This window comes from Diceros bicornis, chromosome 10 (genome assembly GCF_020826845.1).
Source record: "Diceros bicornis minor isolate mBicDic1 chromosome 10, mDicBic1.mat.cur, whole genome shotgun sequence".
NCBI classification, from domain to species: domain Eukaryota; kingdom Metazoa; phylum Chordata; class Mammalia; order Perissodactyla; family Rhinocerotidae; genus Diceros; species Diceros bicornis.
The window spans coordinates 46,860,832-46,876,367 of NC_080749.1; the positions used below are offsets into that span (position 1 = coordinate 46,860,832).

At 35.8% G+C, this 15,536-nt stretch overlaps 1 protein-coding gene across 8 annotated transcripts in view; it reads right to left on the minus strand.

The window, feature by feature from the left end:
- Window positions 1–15,536, minus strand: part of COBLL1 (cordon-bleu WH2 repeat protein like 1) — a 155,603-nt gene that overhangs the window by 15,848 nt on the left and 124,219 nt on the right. For all 8 annotated transcript variants that reach the window (XM_058549135.1, XM_058549131.1, XM_058549129.1 and 5 more), the window contains 4 exons: window positions 6,830–6,983; window positions 6,288–6,362; window positions 4,951–5,070; window positions 789–1,023 (listed from right to left, as the gene is read on the minus strand). In XM_058549135.1, the coding sequence (XP_058405118.1) occupies window positions 789–1,023; window positions 4,951–5,070; window positions 6,288–6,362; window positions 6,830–6,983 (584 nt within the window). The remainder of the gene's footprint in view (window positions 1–788; window positions 1,024–4,950; window positions 5,071–6,287; window positions 6,363–6,829; window positions 6,984–15,536) is intronic.

Consider the following 15,536-nt stretch of genomic DNA (forward strand, 5'->3'; position numbering starts at 1 on the left):
TGCGCACCCGGGATCCGAACCTGGGCCGCCAGCAGCGGAGCGCGTGCACTTAACCACTAAGCCACCGGGCCAGCCCCCTAAATGAAACATTTTAGTCTTGCATCTGGCAAGGTCAACTTCTGGCAAATCAGGATGTGGATTGAACTCACTGGGGTCTTTTGGTGATAGAAGAGTTTAATTTGAAGACAATCCCATGCAAATTATAGTAAAACTTTGATGAAGATGGTTTATTTTGCCTAGATGATTTCATTTTTATTCATGGTGTGGCATTTCTAACATAATATAAGTGTACTGTACTATAGCTTTCAGTTCCTAGGACCAAGTGGAAAGTGCTTTCTCTACATCATAAAGTTGACTGTAAAAATAATATTAGTAATTCAACATCATACTGTAATATGCAGAATTGTTTTATGCATCAGTCAGTGAAAATCCTTGAGGAAAACTTGGTCAAAATTAAAAATTAAATGTTTCATTTAGGTCAAATAGTTAATACGCAAAACACATACAATACAAATAAAAATTTTTATATTTGAGTCATACAAATTCATTACATGTTATGGTTTATCTGACACAGGGATACCAAAACTGTTGAATTTGATTTTATTTAAAAACAATTATATGCAAATAAATACTTTATTAATAAATATTTTTATAATAATGGTAAAAGGGATAGAGTCTAAACTAAAGGGATGACTATATTTGTGTTTAAAACATCAGAATTATATTTCAGAAGACTAGTATTAATTAAACAAACCGCTACCAACACTTCTGGCACACAGATGACTTACTGCCCATCTGTGTTTCTAGCTTCTTGTTTTTCTTCTTTGGAGTTTTGTGAGGACTCTCCAGTATCATTGCCAAGGGCTGAGTCAGGATCATTTTTCAGTGTATTTGTTATATCAGTAGATCCAAAAGGAATATCTTGTGACTTCGGAGAAATATTTTCAGCCTCATCTTTAGCCACTTCACTCGGTTCTTCCTTTTCATCTATCTCTTCAAGGCTATAATCAGAGCTTATTCCAGCTACAAAGAAATGAAGATATAATACTAAATATTAATTTGCCTCATTCATCCTATGCAATCCTGGCAAGGAAAGAATTTTTAAAATAATAATTAGCTGAGCTCTTTTAAATTCTGGTTCAAAACTAATAGTGAAATACTTTTTTAATGGTGATTAATCATGTTAACATATAATCAGATTATCTCAGACACATGTACGTCTAAAAATAATATGATATCACTCTAGGTTTTATTCATGGTAGAAAAAAGAGATTATTTAAACTAATAAACTTCAAGTTATGTATTTCATTTAAGAATATATCTTTCAGTTTAAATGATTTTCATGTTCTGCAATAGCTCTAAATACAAATTAAAAAAAAACCATGAGATTTTTATATTGTCTACAAGTGCACTTTTATAAAATTTGGCTCAGTGGTTATCAGTGCTAACCACAATCGAGAATTATCTGAGCCCCTTTTAAAAATATTGATGCTTCCTACTCCCTCCACCATACCTGTTAAATCAGAATCTCTAAGGAGTGGGACCAAGATTTTAAGGCTCCTCAGGTGATTCTAATTTGCAGCCAGGGTTAAAAGCCACTGATTTAGATGCTTAACATAATTTTTAAAAATACAATAGAATGAGTATTACACAGTGAAAATTAATTTTTATTCCCATCCAGTTTGATTCTCAGAGGCAAGTTCCTTTAACAGTTTTTTCCTATATATTATCAGAAAGTATAATGAGCATATATAAGCAGACATGCATACGCACGTTTCCTTCTCTTTCTTTCTTGTTGCATTATTTAACGTAAATGGAAGCATACTATACTTCATGTTTTCCACCTACCTTTTTTTTCTCCACTTACTATATCTTAAAGATCATCCATATCAATGTGTGTGTGTGTGTGAGATAAAGAGAGATTCTTTTCAATAGCTATAGTTAATATTTCATTGTATAAAAATGTGTTTTATTATTATTCCTTAGCACCAACAGCAAATGGCCAACAAGGTAAAAGAGAAGGAGATATCCTAAGCAGTTAGTGTCCACAATAGCTGTGAAAGTAAATTTAAACCAAAGAATGAGGTTCTGGATCTTTGTTTGTTTAAATATAATTCAACACTTCCATTTACACAATAGCAGCTGAACAAAGTTTAATTTTACCACAAAAAGAGGGGGAAAGAAGAGTAGTATAGCACTGGATTATAGTGATCAGCACATCTACAAATTTAATAAAAAGTTGAACATATTTGAAGACTATTTAAAGTACTTAAAATGTATTTAATTTTATCTTTAGGCATATAGACAGAAAGTGTGCTATTTGTGCTCTTTAATAAACAAATATGGGGAATCTTAATGGCATTTTCTTGTAAATAAAAAATAGATTACTCAACAGAAAAAATATAAAGAATTTGAGTTTAAGTGAATTTTTAAATATATATATTTTGGCAAATGTTGTTTATTATGACATGTGAAATATTCGTTATGATGCCAATGTACAATATTATGTGTCTACGATAGCATATTACATCTATGTAGTAAGAGTGTGTTTATATAATTTGAAAACTGTGTATTGAGAAAAATGAATGGCTGCTCTGGTTTAGATGCAAATGTGTTTTATAAATGGCTCCCTGATATACGTTAAGCTCTTTTGGAAATCTAACTAACTAAGGTAACATTTCGCAAAGTATTGATCATCATACATATTTTTCTCTTGCCCATCGTGAGTATTTCAGAGATACACAACTTTTCTTTGACTATGGACCCTCACTGAGAAACTGTTAATTAAAGTATGGAGAATGAGTTACATGTTTCAAAAATCTTTTCAAATTATTTTTCTGGGATTTTATAACTTGGTAGTTACAAGCATCATATAGTCTTGCTTAAATATATATTTTTTTACTAGCTTGAAAAGTATTCCTATCATTAAAAGTCTTAGAAAAGGCTGTGATTCTTTTAAAAAGTTCTAATCATCCAAGAGAACTTTCACAGTTTGCTATTTGACTAGTACAGATTTTTCCAAGCTTTGAAAAATATTAAATCACATTTGTTTTGTATGTGTTAACAGACTGATACAATGGCCAAATTTTAGGACTAAGATAAAAAAAAAAAATTGGGGTGGACGCTGTGAACAATGAATAATTTTCACAAGTGTTATATCACAACTCTCGTATTTCAGCTTCATAAGTTCTAAAGGAAGAATATTCACTTTCAAAGAACACAGAGTGTCCGAGATCTTAGTGTAATTTTAAGATTTAACAACTTCTAAAGTATAAATATTAAAAAATTACAGAAAAAATCATTTGAAAGTGTAATTATTGAAATTTCTTTTACACTTATTTAGCTTCATGTAATTTGCATATTTTTTATCTTAATTTTTTCAGTCCCTCTAAAGATAGAAAAATTGACTGAATTAAAAAAATTACAAAATTATTTAAAATTCATAGAATTTAATACATGTAAAAGAAATTTAAATAATTAAACTTTCAAGAGACATTTTTCTAAGTTTGTAGCATTTTACTTGCAAGTTATTAAAGCTTAAAATTTCACTAAGATGTTTGGGATACCTTGTATATTTTTCCTGGAGGTAATTAAAATGGCAAAACTGTCTGACTAATACCACTCTTTGCTAAAATAGAATTGTATTAAATTAAATCTATTCTGGTGAACTACTTTTTTAAAAAATTTATTTAGTCATTCATTCAAAAAATGCTCACTGTGTCAGACAGTATTATAGTTGCTACCAGAGTTGTTTTCTATTTCATTTTTTTAAACTGAGGTATATTCAGTAAAATTGATCATTTTTGGAATACAATGTGACAGATATATATATAGTTGTATGACCACCACCATAAGCAAGATATAGAACAATTCCATCATCTCCCAAACTCCCCCTTGCCCCTTGGTAATCAACCCCTCTCTCAACCCCAGCCCCTGGCAACCATTATACCTATATTTTTGCCTTTGCAAGAATGTCATATGAATGAAATCATACAGCATCTAGCCATTTAAGTCTGGCTTCCTTCATTTAACACAGTGCATTTGAGATCAGCCACATTGTTGCATGTATTAGTTATTTGTTCCTTTTTACGGCTAGGTGGTAGTATCCCAATGTATGTATAGACGGACCACAGTTTGTTTATCCATTCCTCAGTTTAGGGACATTGGGTTGCTTCCCTTTTGGGGCAATTATGAATAAAAATTACACAATAATTTACACAATGGAGGGTTTTGTGTGCATATAGGTTTTCATTTTTCTTGAGAAAATACCTAGGAGTGGGATTGCTGGTTGGTATAGAAAATGAATGCTTAAATTTTATTTTTAAAAAAAAAACCTGCTAAACTATTTTCCAAACGCGCCACACAATTTTGCATTCCTATAAGCAGTATAAATAATATACTAATTTTAAATAACTGGTTTGAGGTGATAAGGGCTGTTTCTGAGTCACTGAAAAATTGAGCAAAATTATTTATGATAAAATTCAAGTATTACCTAACTATAAAATTTTCCCATCTGGTAATAAAATAATTTCAATAATTTAAAAATAAAAATCTCAATCAAAAGCAATACTATAGAAAATAAGGCATGCCTAGATAACAAATGAGTAGTTCAATAAAGAAGAAATATATATATTCTTTTATAATTATATAGTTACACATTGGAAATAATAAAGTTCAAACAGTTTTGCCAAAAGCAGTAAGCCAAACAGAAGAGAAGCTGAAATTCTCAGAGTCACTGATTTTATTCATCCTACATCTTGCCATATTCACCTGTCTAGTAAGGGAAAATATCAAACTCCAAACCTGTAATAAAATTTCAAGTGAAAAGGGGGAAACGACTGTTTACAAGACATCTTTACACAAGGGATGAACAAGTAACCAAATCTACATGTGATGACCTCTTAATCTGCATTAAACAAAGCACCAGGCAGGAAAGGTCTGGTCACCTACATGTCAGAGAGGCTACAGCTGCCTCGGGCGTTCCAGGGCACTCGGAGAGAGAGGCTTCATCCATCACTTTGAGCACAGGGCACTGTTCGTGACCGGGGAGCCCAAGGCTAAGGGAGGCTTCTGCCAAAGAAGTAAAATCCATGGAAATGGCACTTAGACAACAGAGTTAAGGCAAGCAGAGATCGAGAGGCATTTTGGAAGAAATAAGAATTGTTAGCTCACAATTCTCAGTGCATTAAACAAAAAGAGGTAACACAAACAAACGGAAGAGAAAGAGAAATAGATATCAAGCAAAGTTTAAATAGCAGTCACACCTTTTATTTAATACTTCGGAATCTTCTCATTTCACTTATACAGTTTGATATTATCTAATCAATTGTCTTTGTCAAACAAAACAGTATCATTGATATTATTCTGGGTTGGAGTTAAGAAAAATCATTACTAGTTATCTAATAGCAATATCTTTAATCACAGAAGAAAGAATTCTTACATAAGATGTGTCAAAATCCCAAAGTCCTAAATATCACTCAAGGATTAAGGATTTGGGAGCATTTGGGTGCTTGTGAGTTTTTCCTATATTTGTGAATACAAATTATAAAAATTAGGTAGAGTTACATTAAGCAATTTTTATATCTATCAAATTACCCCCATGCTAAAGTACTGACATAGTAATATTCTATTTTTAATTAGACATTATTAGTCTGTCATATTCATTTATATCTAACTTTAAATTAAGTCTAGGATTAAGAAATTTTATCATACTTATTCTCATAATAGCTACTAAATAGCTATTATTAAAAATATTAGGAAACAGTATTAGATTGAATTCTTTTATTTTTATTGGAATTTTATTTATTTGTGGAGAATCCAAAATGAGACCATATAGTAGAAAATATTTCATGATAACATTTTACCATTAGATTAGGACACTACGTATACTGAATTCATACCTAGGACAGTTGCATAAAGAATGGTGCTGTTCACTTTCATGTCGGTTTTCTTCTGAACACACCAAGGTACATTCCTAACAAAGGTGTCTCATTCCCCTTGGGAAGGAGATTAATAAATGGTAACCTGACATTGCATAAAGAGAAACAAGAGACCTAATAAGGAAAGTACTCAAGGTACCATTGCAGAACTGAAATTTGGAGTTCTGCCAGTTTCATACTCTAAACACAGGGAGGGAAGTTTTTCATTTCAAAAACATAAAATCTGGGAAATGGAGTTAACACATATGTATCTCTTTCATATACAGAGCATTATAACTAGATTCATTCCTCAACCGTCATGACAGTTCTTTTTTAGTAATTACAGGATGTGGAGTAAAGGCGTCATACCTGGGCTGGACAGCCCCTCAGGAGAGTTTGCTTCTGAAACACTGTCAGTAGGAACTGAAGGGACTGACTCCAGGGCTAGAAGACAGAAGCAACGCATCTTTTAAACAAGTCACATTCACAAATGAATCAATTCCTTAGTAGCTTAACTTAGTTATTTTTATGTAATTCAGAAAGAGATAGCCCTAACCTTGTTAGAAGCCATTTTACCGTCCAGCTTTAATGCAACTAAAGTCTACTTAGATTCCCATCCTACATGTAGTCAATCCTGGAAAGGCAGTTTCTTGCTGAATAAATTCACACATTATCACATGCTCATGGAGTTGTACATTTTTTTCATTTTATATTGTTATGTCACAGATTTTAAAAATGCAGTTGAGAATAATCAGGGACTAAGTATTATTATTAAAATTAATTAATTATAAGCCTAAGTTTGAGCACTATTATTTAATAAAAAGACATGATTTATAACGTGTATCATTTCTACTGTCTGCATTAAACGAAGTACAATACAAACGTAATGTTAACAGGAAAAGTAACATTACCAGTCGCATGACTATTTTCATCACTTTGATGCAGGGGTATCTTGGAGGGTGGGGAAGGTGCTTTTCGCTTTGTCCTTTTCAAAGACGAATTCCCAACGGATGTGCTACTGAGCTGCAGTGAGCCTGTCCTCACTATGCCTGCTCCACAGGAACTCTATGGAAAACAAAATGACCAAACACAATCTCCATTTAGAAATTAATAGCAAACTTTGGGAAGACTCTGACCTTTATGTCAAACACTTCATATGCCAATATGGAACTGTAACAGTCATTCATTCAAAAAACATTTATGGAGTATCTGCCATGTGCCAGGAGCTAGGCTATGAGATGGATACGTAAAGAAAAATAAAATATGGTCCTTCTCAAGAAACTTAGGCTAGGATTGGAGGCTGACATGCAAACAATTAACTATAACGTAGAGGACTCATAAGCAATACAGTTAAAAACTAACTTTCAAAGAGAAATCTGGAGAAAATATTGGATATAAAGAGGTGAAATGGGGAAGAATATTTGTACATTAAGACAGCTGGCTTGATTAATCTTTCTCTTTTTAGCACTAATGTATCAGTGACAAACATTTCAAAAATCTATATGTCTATCCAAGGCAAGGTCATCTGAGGTCACTGACTCTATACACAGCTAATGTTCACTCTCATAGCATGTGACCATTCGTAGATCCTAAGACAATCCTGCCTCAGCAGGCTGCCTGGTGCCTCCTGACCCATTGCCATGTCATCTCGTTCTTTCCCTTTACAATAAACCTGCTTAAAAGTATTATACATAGTTTTTGTCTCCCAATTTCTCATCTCCCACTGGAGCCCTTCCAATCAGACTTTTCTCAATCTTTGTTCCATTAAAACTATTTCTATCAGAATCATCAATGACCTCCCCCATGACTAAATCAGTGGTTACTTCTTAGAACTCATTTATTTGACCTATTAGCAGCGTTAAACAGAGTTGACCATCCTCTTAAAATCCTCTTTGTCTTACTTCCAGGATACCACGTTCCTTACCCTGCACAGATCCAAACTCTGTTTTCTCTCTTGGCTCCTTTTCATCTCCGTTCTTGGACACATTCTCTTTTGTTATCTATGCTCACTCTTTTGGTAATCTCCTCCATTCCCTTGGTTTCAAGTACTATTTATATGATAACGAATTCCAAACTTATGTCTGTATCCTGGACCTCTATCTGATCTCTACTTAATGTCTAAGGCCCTCTCAAAGTTGGTATCTAAAACTGAGATCCTGATAATCCCTCCTTTCTCCTCCCCCGTCAAAAATAATCCTGTTCTCACAGTTTTCCCTGTTTCAATAAAGAACAAGTCATTCTTCATCTGTTTAGGCCAGTAACTTTGGAGTCACTCATCTCTTTCTCACACTCTGCATCAAGTCCACCCTGTTGGCTTGCTACCACATAGTCCAAATTATCATCAAGAACCTTCTAATTGGACTCTCTGCTTCAACATTTCTTCCCTACGGCCCTTTCTCAACAGAGCAGCAAACGGATCCTATTAAAATGTAAGTCAGATTAGATCCCTTTGTTCAAAACCCACTAATAGTTTCCCAACTGGCACAGAAAAGCCAAAGTCCTTGTAACGACTTCTAAGGCAATTGTCAACCTGGCCCCTTGATCTCTGAACGCCTCCTTCTCCAAGTGTGGAGCAGCTCACTCCACTCCAGCCACACTGCCTTTCAGGCTGCTCCTTAAATGTGCCAGGAGTGTCCCCACCTCAGGGTGGTTGCGCTTGCTGTTCCCTGTGCCTGGAATGCTCTTCTGATAACTTAAAATGCCTCACTTCCTCATTTTCTTCAGGTCATTTCTCAAGCATCACCTTTTCAAGGAGCTCCTCCTTGACCCCCAACACTTCCTACCTATCCCTCTTCCCAGCTTTATCTTTATGAGCAGCATTTAATAGCTCTCTAACATACCATATAGTTGGCTTATTTACCTTGTTTATTCTCTCCTTCCACTAGAGTTGACTACAAGGGCAGAGATTTTTTTTCCTCCTGTTATGCTTCCTGCTGTATCTCCAGAATAATGTCTGGCTCATAGAAGTTTCTCAATAAATATTTGTGGAGGGAATGAATGAATGAATGAAATACTGCCTTCCTCATTTATAAATAAAAGGCCTTGATAAACTTGCACTAGGTGGGCGTGTACAGCTTGGGCCATTCCAATCTTATGAGACAATGCAAGTACACCTAAGGGAAGCAGCCTAGCTCATAAGATGTTTTTCAGTCTTTATGTCTTGCTGTACACCAAGAAAAATTTAGTAAATTGACTATTTTGTAGTTTTGTAATATATCTGCCAGAGAAGAAAGGAAGCCTGCCCCGAAAGAGAAAAGTTTGAGTTAGTTGTCATCCCTGGCAGCTGTGTTAGGAACTAAAGGGAAAGGTAGGTCATTTCATAGGGACAGAAGCAGAGTTAGGTCCACAGTGGCAGGCACTTGACTGAACACATCTCTCTCTAAGGTTAACTCCTCCTAACCAGGGGGTGGGATGGGGTGGCACCGGGCTGACCTTACTGGTGGTCAAACCATTAAACCATTTTTCCATACCAGTTGGTAAACAGTTGCAGCCACCAACCTCCTCTCCCCTCATTACTCTGGTCCCTCCTCCAGAACGCTTCAGACCTCTCCATAATCCAGCAATAAAAGAGTTAAAGTTGCCATTCAAACCCAGATTGATTTAAAGTCACTAATTGCAATTCTGATGAAATCTGAGGGTCATTCCTCCACACACCCCCCCCCCACCTCGTCCCCACCTCCTTCCAGAGTGGATGTGGGGACAGAGCCTCAATTGCAGGTTGGACTTTTGAAGTAATCAGAAGAAGGGATCTTGGCCATAAAGAGTTGAGAAAGAAATGTAGTATAATACAGCTGGATTAGCAGTATTTAAATATCATTTTGAGTAGAATGTACAGTTTAAATAAAAACCCTCTTACAGATGTTTTTTCTCTGTGTTTAGACACTTGCACTTGCTATCTTATAAAATTAACATATTTAGGGATCATTAGGAAGAAGGCCAAAAATTTTCCTAAAACAATGTGGCACTTCACTTTTTAAAATACTGATCTAAAAATCAGAAGCAGTAGAAATATCATTTTATTTCTTGATGAATGTACTTCTGTAAGGCCCTGTTAAAGCATGCCGAATTCCCATCACAGGCCTAGTGTATCAGGAAGAATGCAGTGGGGGGGCCATTAAGTAACTACTGAATGCATGAATCTCCTGGTTCCATGCTGAAAACTTGTTTCCCACATTTTGACTGATCTGTATATTTTGACAAATTTTAAATTTTTTATCCATAGAAATATAAATATCTTGTACAAAAATGTTAGCTTATTTTAAGACCTCTAGGATCATAAATGAAATACATGAGTCTATTTTTATTCTGTGTTTGAGTTATGGATAGGTTCATATACATCTGTGAGTCTGTGTATATAAATTCTTCCCTTTTTTATTTCTATATTGTCTGCTTTATTATATTATAATCAAAATTTAAGAGCTCTAACTCCTAAACAGATACTACTGTCTGAGAAATTCATGTCATGCCTGCTTTTATCAGGTAATAGAAAAGACCAGTAAATGAACTATTTTAAAAATGCCAAAGGGCCGGCCCTGTGGTGTAGTGGTTAATTGCACGCGCTCCGCTGCTGGCGGCCGGGGTTTGGATCCCTGGCGTGCACCAATGCACCACTTGTCAGGCCATGCTGTGGTGGTGTCCCATATAAAGTGGAGGAAGATGGGCACAGATGTTAGCCCAGGGCCAGTCTTCCTCAGCAAAAAGAGGAGGATTGGCATGGACGTTAGCTCAGGGCTGATCTTCCTCACACACACACAAAAAAAGCCAAAAAATTTTCAATAGCATCTATGAAGACAGTTGAGGGACTAGAAGGGCAAAGACATAAACATTTTGAAGGATCACATGTTTTATAACTTTATTCTCTAAGACTTACCCCCTTTACCCTGTTGTATGGATGTATCACGAAAGTAAATGGACGTATGTTTCTAGAGCAGCAATAGAATCAGAGACTAAGAACGAAGACATTAGAGGAAGAGAGCACGATCATCACTGAGCAATACCAGGTATGTGACCGGTCATAACTAGATTCCATCCACCATTAATGGTTGAAACTTATTAAGTTTATGACAAAAACATACATTTAACAGTTGATGTAAGATGGGCCAAAGGCAGGAGTTTTCAAAGAATGAGAGTGGTGAGTTTCGATAAAGAGCAACAGACTAATGACAAAAATTAAGTTTTGTCCTGAGATATGAGTGATATCAGTGTTATCACTTAAGGAAATAGCTTAATATATATTTCTTGTTGTCCTTTAAGACAGAGAGGCAAGAGGTTTTTTTTTTAAATGCCTCTTAGAAAAGGATTCCAATCAGCTAAGAAGCAACCAAGGAAAGTTAAGGTAATAAAAATCATACTTGGAGTTATTTTGTGTTAACTAAACATCACCTCTCTTTTTTTTGGTGAGGAAGAGTGGCTCTGAGCTAACATCTGTTGCCAATCTTCCTCTACTGTTTTTTTTTTTAATCTGAGATGCTGCCACAGCGTGGCTTGATGAGCAGTGTGTAGGTCCGCGCCTGGGATCTGAACGTGCGAACTCCAGGCAGCTGAAGTGGAGCACGTGAACCCAACCACTACGCCACCAGGCGGCCCCTAAAACATCACTTTTAAGACCAAAATGGAGGAACCCTAGGCCTTAAGGAAGAAATGTTCTGTATGTACTAAAAACATCCTTCTCTTGGGTAAAAGCCTGTAGGAAAAGGAGGGGCATTTAAGTTAGAAGATCTAGGTTCTCCTAAATAGACTGCAGCCAAGAAAACCGGCGTGTACTCAGGAATATGGACGGAACATACATATCTAGCACACAAGATCGGAGAGGCTCCTGACTCAAGAATGACTACTGCTAAAAAGCAGATTCACTGAACTACCACAGTTATTTAAGTAAATGTATCATAAGTTCCTGTATAAAATGTTGAAAAAAGAAAGAAAAAAGGTAAGGAAGGCCACCAATGCATAACCAGCAGCATTCTTAAACCCTATTTTTTTCTCTGCACCTCAAGAGTGTGCTCCCAATAGGCTCCCACTAGTTCTACTCTTGCATTAGTCATGGTTGAGCTACCCAGTATTTTTTGAGTGTGAGTTTGTCTAATTGGAGAGAGGCTTCCAGAGGGTTTGCAAGTTGGAAGGCAGCCCAGTATAATGGATACCAAACAGATGAGCTTGGGAGACAACGCCAGGGCTTGAACCAGGCAGCATGTGTTTATCGTCTCTGCAACCCGCAGCCTCCTCGTCTGTAAAGTGGGAAAAGTCACAGTATCTACACCTCAAAAGGGGCTGGATGCTTAAGTGGAATGGCATGTGTGAAATACTTAGTGCTGTACTTAGCATACAGTACACGCTTCATAAATATTAGCTAATATTATTCCATGTAATTTGTCTATTTTAAAGGATGTGGAAGTGCTCTGTAAATAAAATAAGCAAATGATCATTATAATGTAGAGATTAGAGTAAAAAGTTTGGATAAAAGGAAGTATTTATTGTAAGATTGTATTTGCTCTTTAGTGACAGAGGTGGTGGGAGTCCTATTAGTATGGGTCTCAGTTATAATCAACCTTAAAACCCTGACAGTATCCAACATTCAGGAACTTGTGCTTGGTCCACTGCAGAAGCCAAATTTGTTGTGTGTAATTCACTGTGCGGAAAAATTCCACCTTTAAGTCACCTCAGGCAGCTCCATCATACTTTAAAGGAATTTAATAAAAGCTAAATATTTAACACCAATTTTGGATGTGTATTATAGCATATAAATTTGAAATATTTATAAATTTAATATGAACAATTAAGTGAAAGAACTGTTTAGAACTGTTAGTTTTTACCACGAAGATAGAATTCCTTTGGTCAAACTGTGACTGAAATTTTTAAAAAGGGATTGAGGGCCGGCCCTGTGGCTTAGCGGTTAAGTGTACGCGCTCCGCTGCTGGTGGCCGGGGTTCGGATCCTGGGCACGCACTGACGCACCGCTTCTCCGGCCATGCTGAGGCTGCGTCCCACATACAGCAACTAGAGGGATGTGCAGCTATGACATACAACTATCTACTGGGGCTTTTGGGGGGAAAAAATAAATAAATAAAATCTTTAAAAAAAAATAAAAAAATAAAAAATAAAATAAAAAGGGATTGAGATTAGATTATATTTAAGTCCAAAGGGTTTACAAAACAAGAAAACAAGAGAGGTTTCTACTTACCAGCAGAAAAACGCTTTGGTTAATTATTAGAGATATTCAATTATTTACTTTAGTTAGAGTCACTAAGTCTGCCTGCCCTTATCGAAAACTGCATCTCTAACAGGAATGCACATCACTAAATTTTACGGTCTGTGAAAAGGAAAATACCGCATAGAGAAACAGAATATACCAGGGAAAGTGGCAAGGTCAAGTTGAAAACCATGCCAGACACTTAATCCCTCAGAATTCACACCCAGATCAGCATTCACTCATTCAAAATGGAACTAAATTTAGCTGAAGAAAATAGAATTGAATGGCATTCAATAGATTTACTGACTGTTAGCCCTATACTAGTTATTAGATCACTTATTAATCATAGTTGAATTATAAGATATGGGCCATTGAAATCAATATATTCTGGATAAAAAAGTTAAATGAAAGAATACAAATAGAACAATAAGAAAAAATTGGAATCAAAAGATAGAAATACAGTGGCCCAACCTCAATGATGTTGTTAAATGTTTTTATTAGACGTTTTTAGCTTTTTATTTCTGCTTATTAATATGATTTCCACATGTGGGGAGGGTTAGGGTTAGAGAAGAGAACCTAAGAAATCTCTTAAAATTGTCTTAAAACTCATATTTTTTTTCTTCTTCTTAAGGGACAGACTCACATTATCCTTCTCCAATCTGGACATACTCTATAAATACCATGACATATTTTTTAATTTACTATGAATTACAGCCCAGTGACTGAACTTTCATATAACTGAAGGTTAAGCTTGAACTCTTTTAACTCTTGATAGAAGAATTCTTTCTAAAATAATTTTACAACTTAGACAACAAATCAATTTTCTTAAACTTCAGAATATAATTATAATATAATAAATGTAATATAGAAGTATGAGGTATTGTGTTGAATTTGAAAAATAGGCAAAGCTGTGAAGGCAAGTTTTTTTTTAATCATAATAAAATCAGTTTTATCATCAATTTGATCATAAAATGAGCACAATCTCATGTAAGATGCAAACAATGCATACACTGATGAGAAAAAAAAGAAAAATCACTGTTAATCCCAACAAATGTAGGTCATCTCATAGAAGTTTTGGTGTCCTCCAACCTTTGACATGTGCTTTTTTTTTGGTGAGGAAGATTGGCCCTGAGCTAACAGTTGCCCATCTTCCTCTTTTTGCTTGAGGACGATTGTCACTGAGCTAACATCTGTGCCAATATTTCTCTATTTTGTATGTGGGACGCTGCCACAGCATGGCTTGATGAGTGGTGTGCAGGTCCACGCCTGGGATCTGAACCCAAGAACCCCAGATGCCAAAGTGGAGTATGTAAACTTAATCACTACGCCACCGGGATGGTCCCCAGATACATATTCTTTATACCTGTATACACATACATGTCTATTTTGGCTCCTAGTGGATGAAAGTATACATGCCAGTTTCTTTGTTTATGACATTTTTAAAAATGAAATGCTGGAGGCTAGCCAGTGGCGTAGTAGTTAAGTTTTCGAACTCCGCTTTGGTGGCCTAAGGTCCACAGTTTCCAATCCCGGGTGCAGACCTATACACCGCTCATTATGCCATGCTGTGGCGGTGTCCCATATACAAAAAATAGAGGAAGACTGGCACAGATCTTAGCTCAGGGACAATCTTCCTCAGCAAAAAAATAAATTAATTAAAAAAATGAAAATAAAAATGAAATGCTATCTTTCAGTGGGCCAAGGCACATTTATTTTGCTGCCCTGAATCTCCTTGTTCTAGACCCCTTTCCCTCTTGGGTGGCACTTCCTCCTAACTCCTAAAAATCTAGGACTTATGTATTCTCTTTTTTTTATTCTCCACATAATCCTGTTTTAAGATCCTTTATTGATAGCACTGAAAGTCTTAGCCTGTATAGGCCAACTTAAATTTTAAAAAATCCTATCAGTGAAGAAGTGTGAGAAATAGGGGTGACATTTCAGGTGCCAGACAACTGTATTTAGGGAAAGGAGAAACAGGGCAGTAGTACTCGAGCCTGGAGCTCTTCAATCCACACTCTGTAAGCAGTCATCCGTTCTGCCAGTTTTAAGGTGTGCCTATCAATCTCCTGAAATAAATTCTCCAAGAGGAAGCACTGAGACTAGAGCTGGATTCACTTACAGGTGTCTCACCATCACCACCACTTGTAACTGGTGCCTTTTTGAATTAGTAACAAATTAAATCCTTTCAAAGGATTCTGAGTGGCTGAGCTTTGCCACTAGATTTCTCTCAAAATCATCTAGTTTTAAACTCATCATTAGTCAACGATAACATCTGTATTATCTGGCTAACAAACTCATTAACCTGAGCATATCTTCCTCAAATTTTATATTTTCTACCTCGTTTTAGTGATGCCCACAGCACTTGCGTTGACTTTTATGTCACAGTCAGGAGTTCAGGGATAAAGATGTCAGTTAGTCAAGGTCGTATTTTG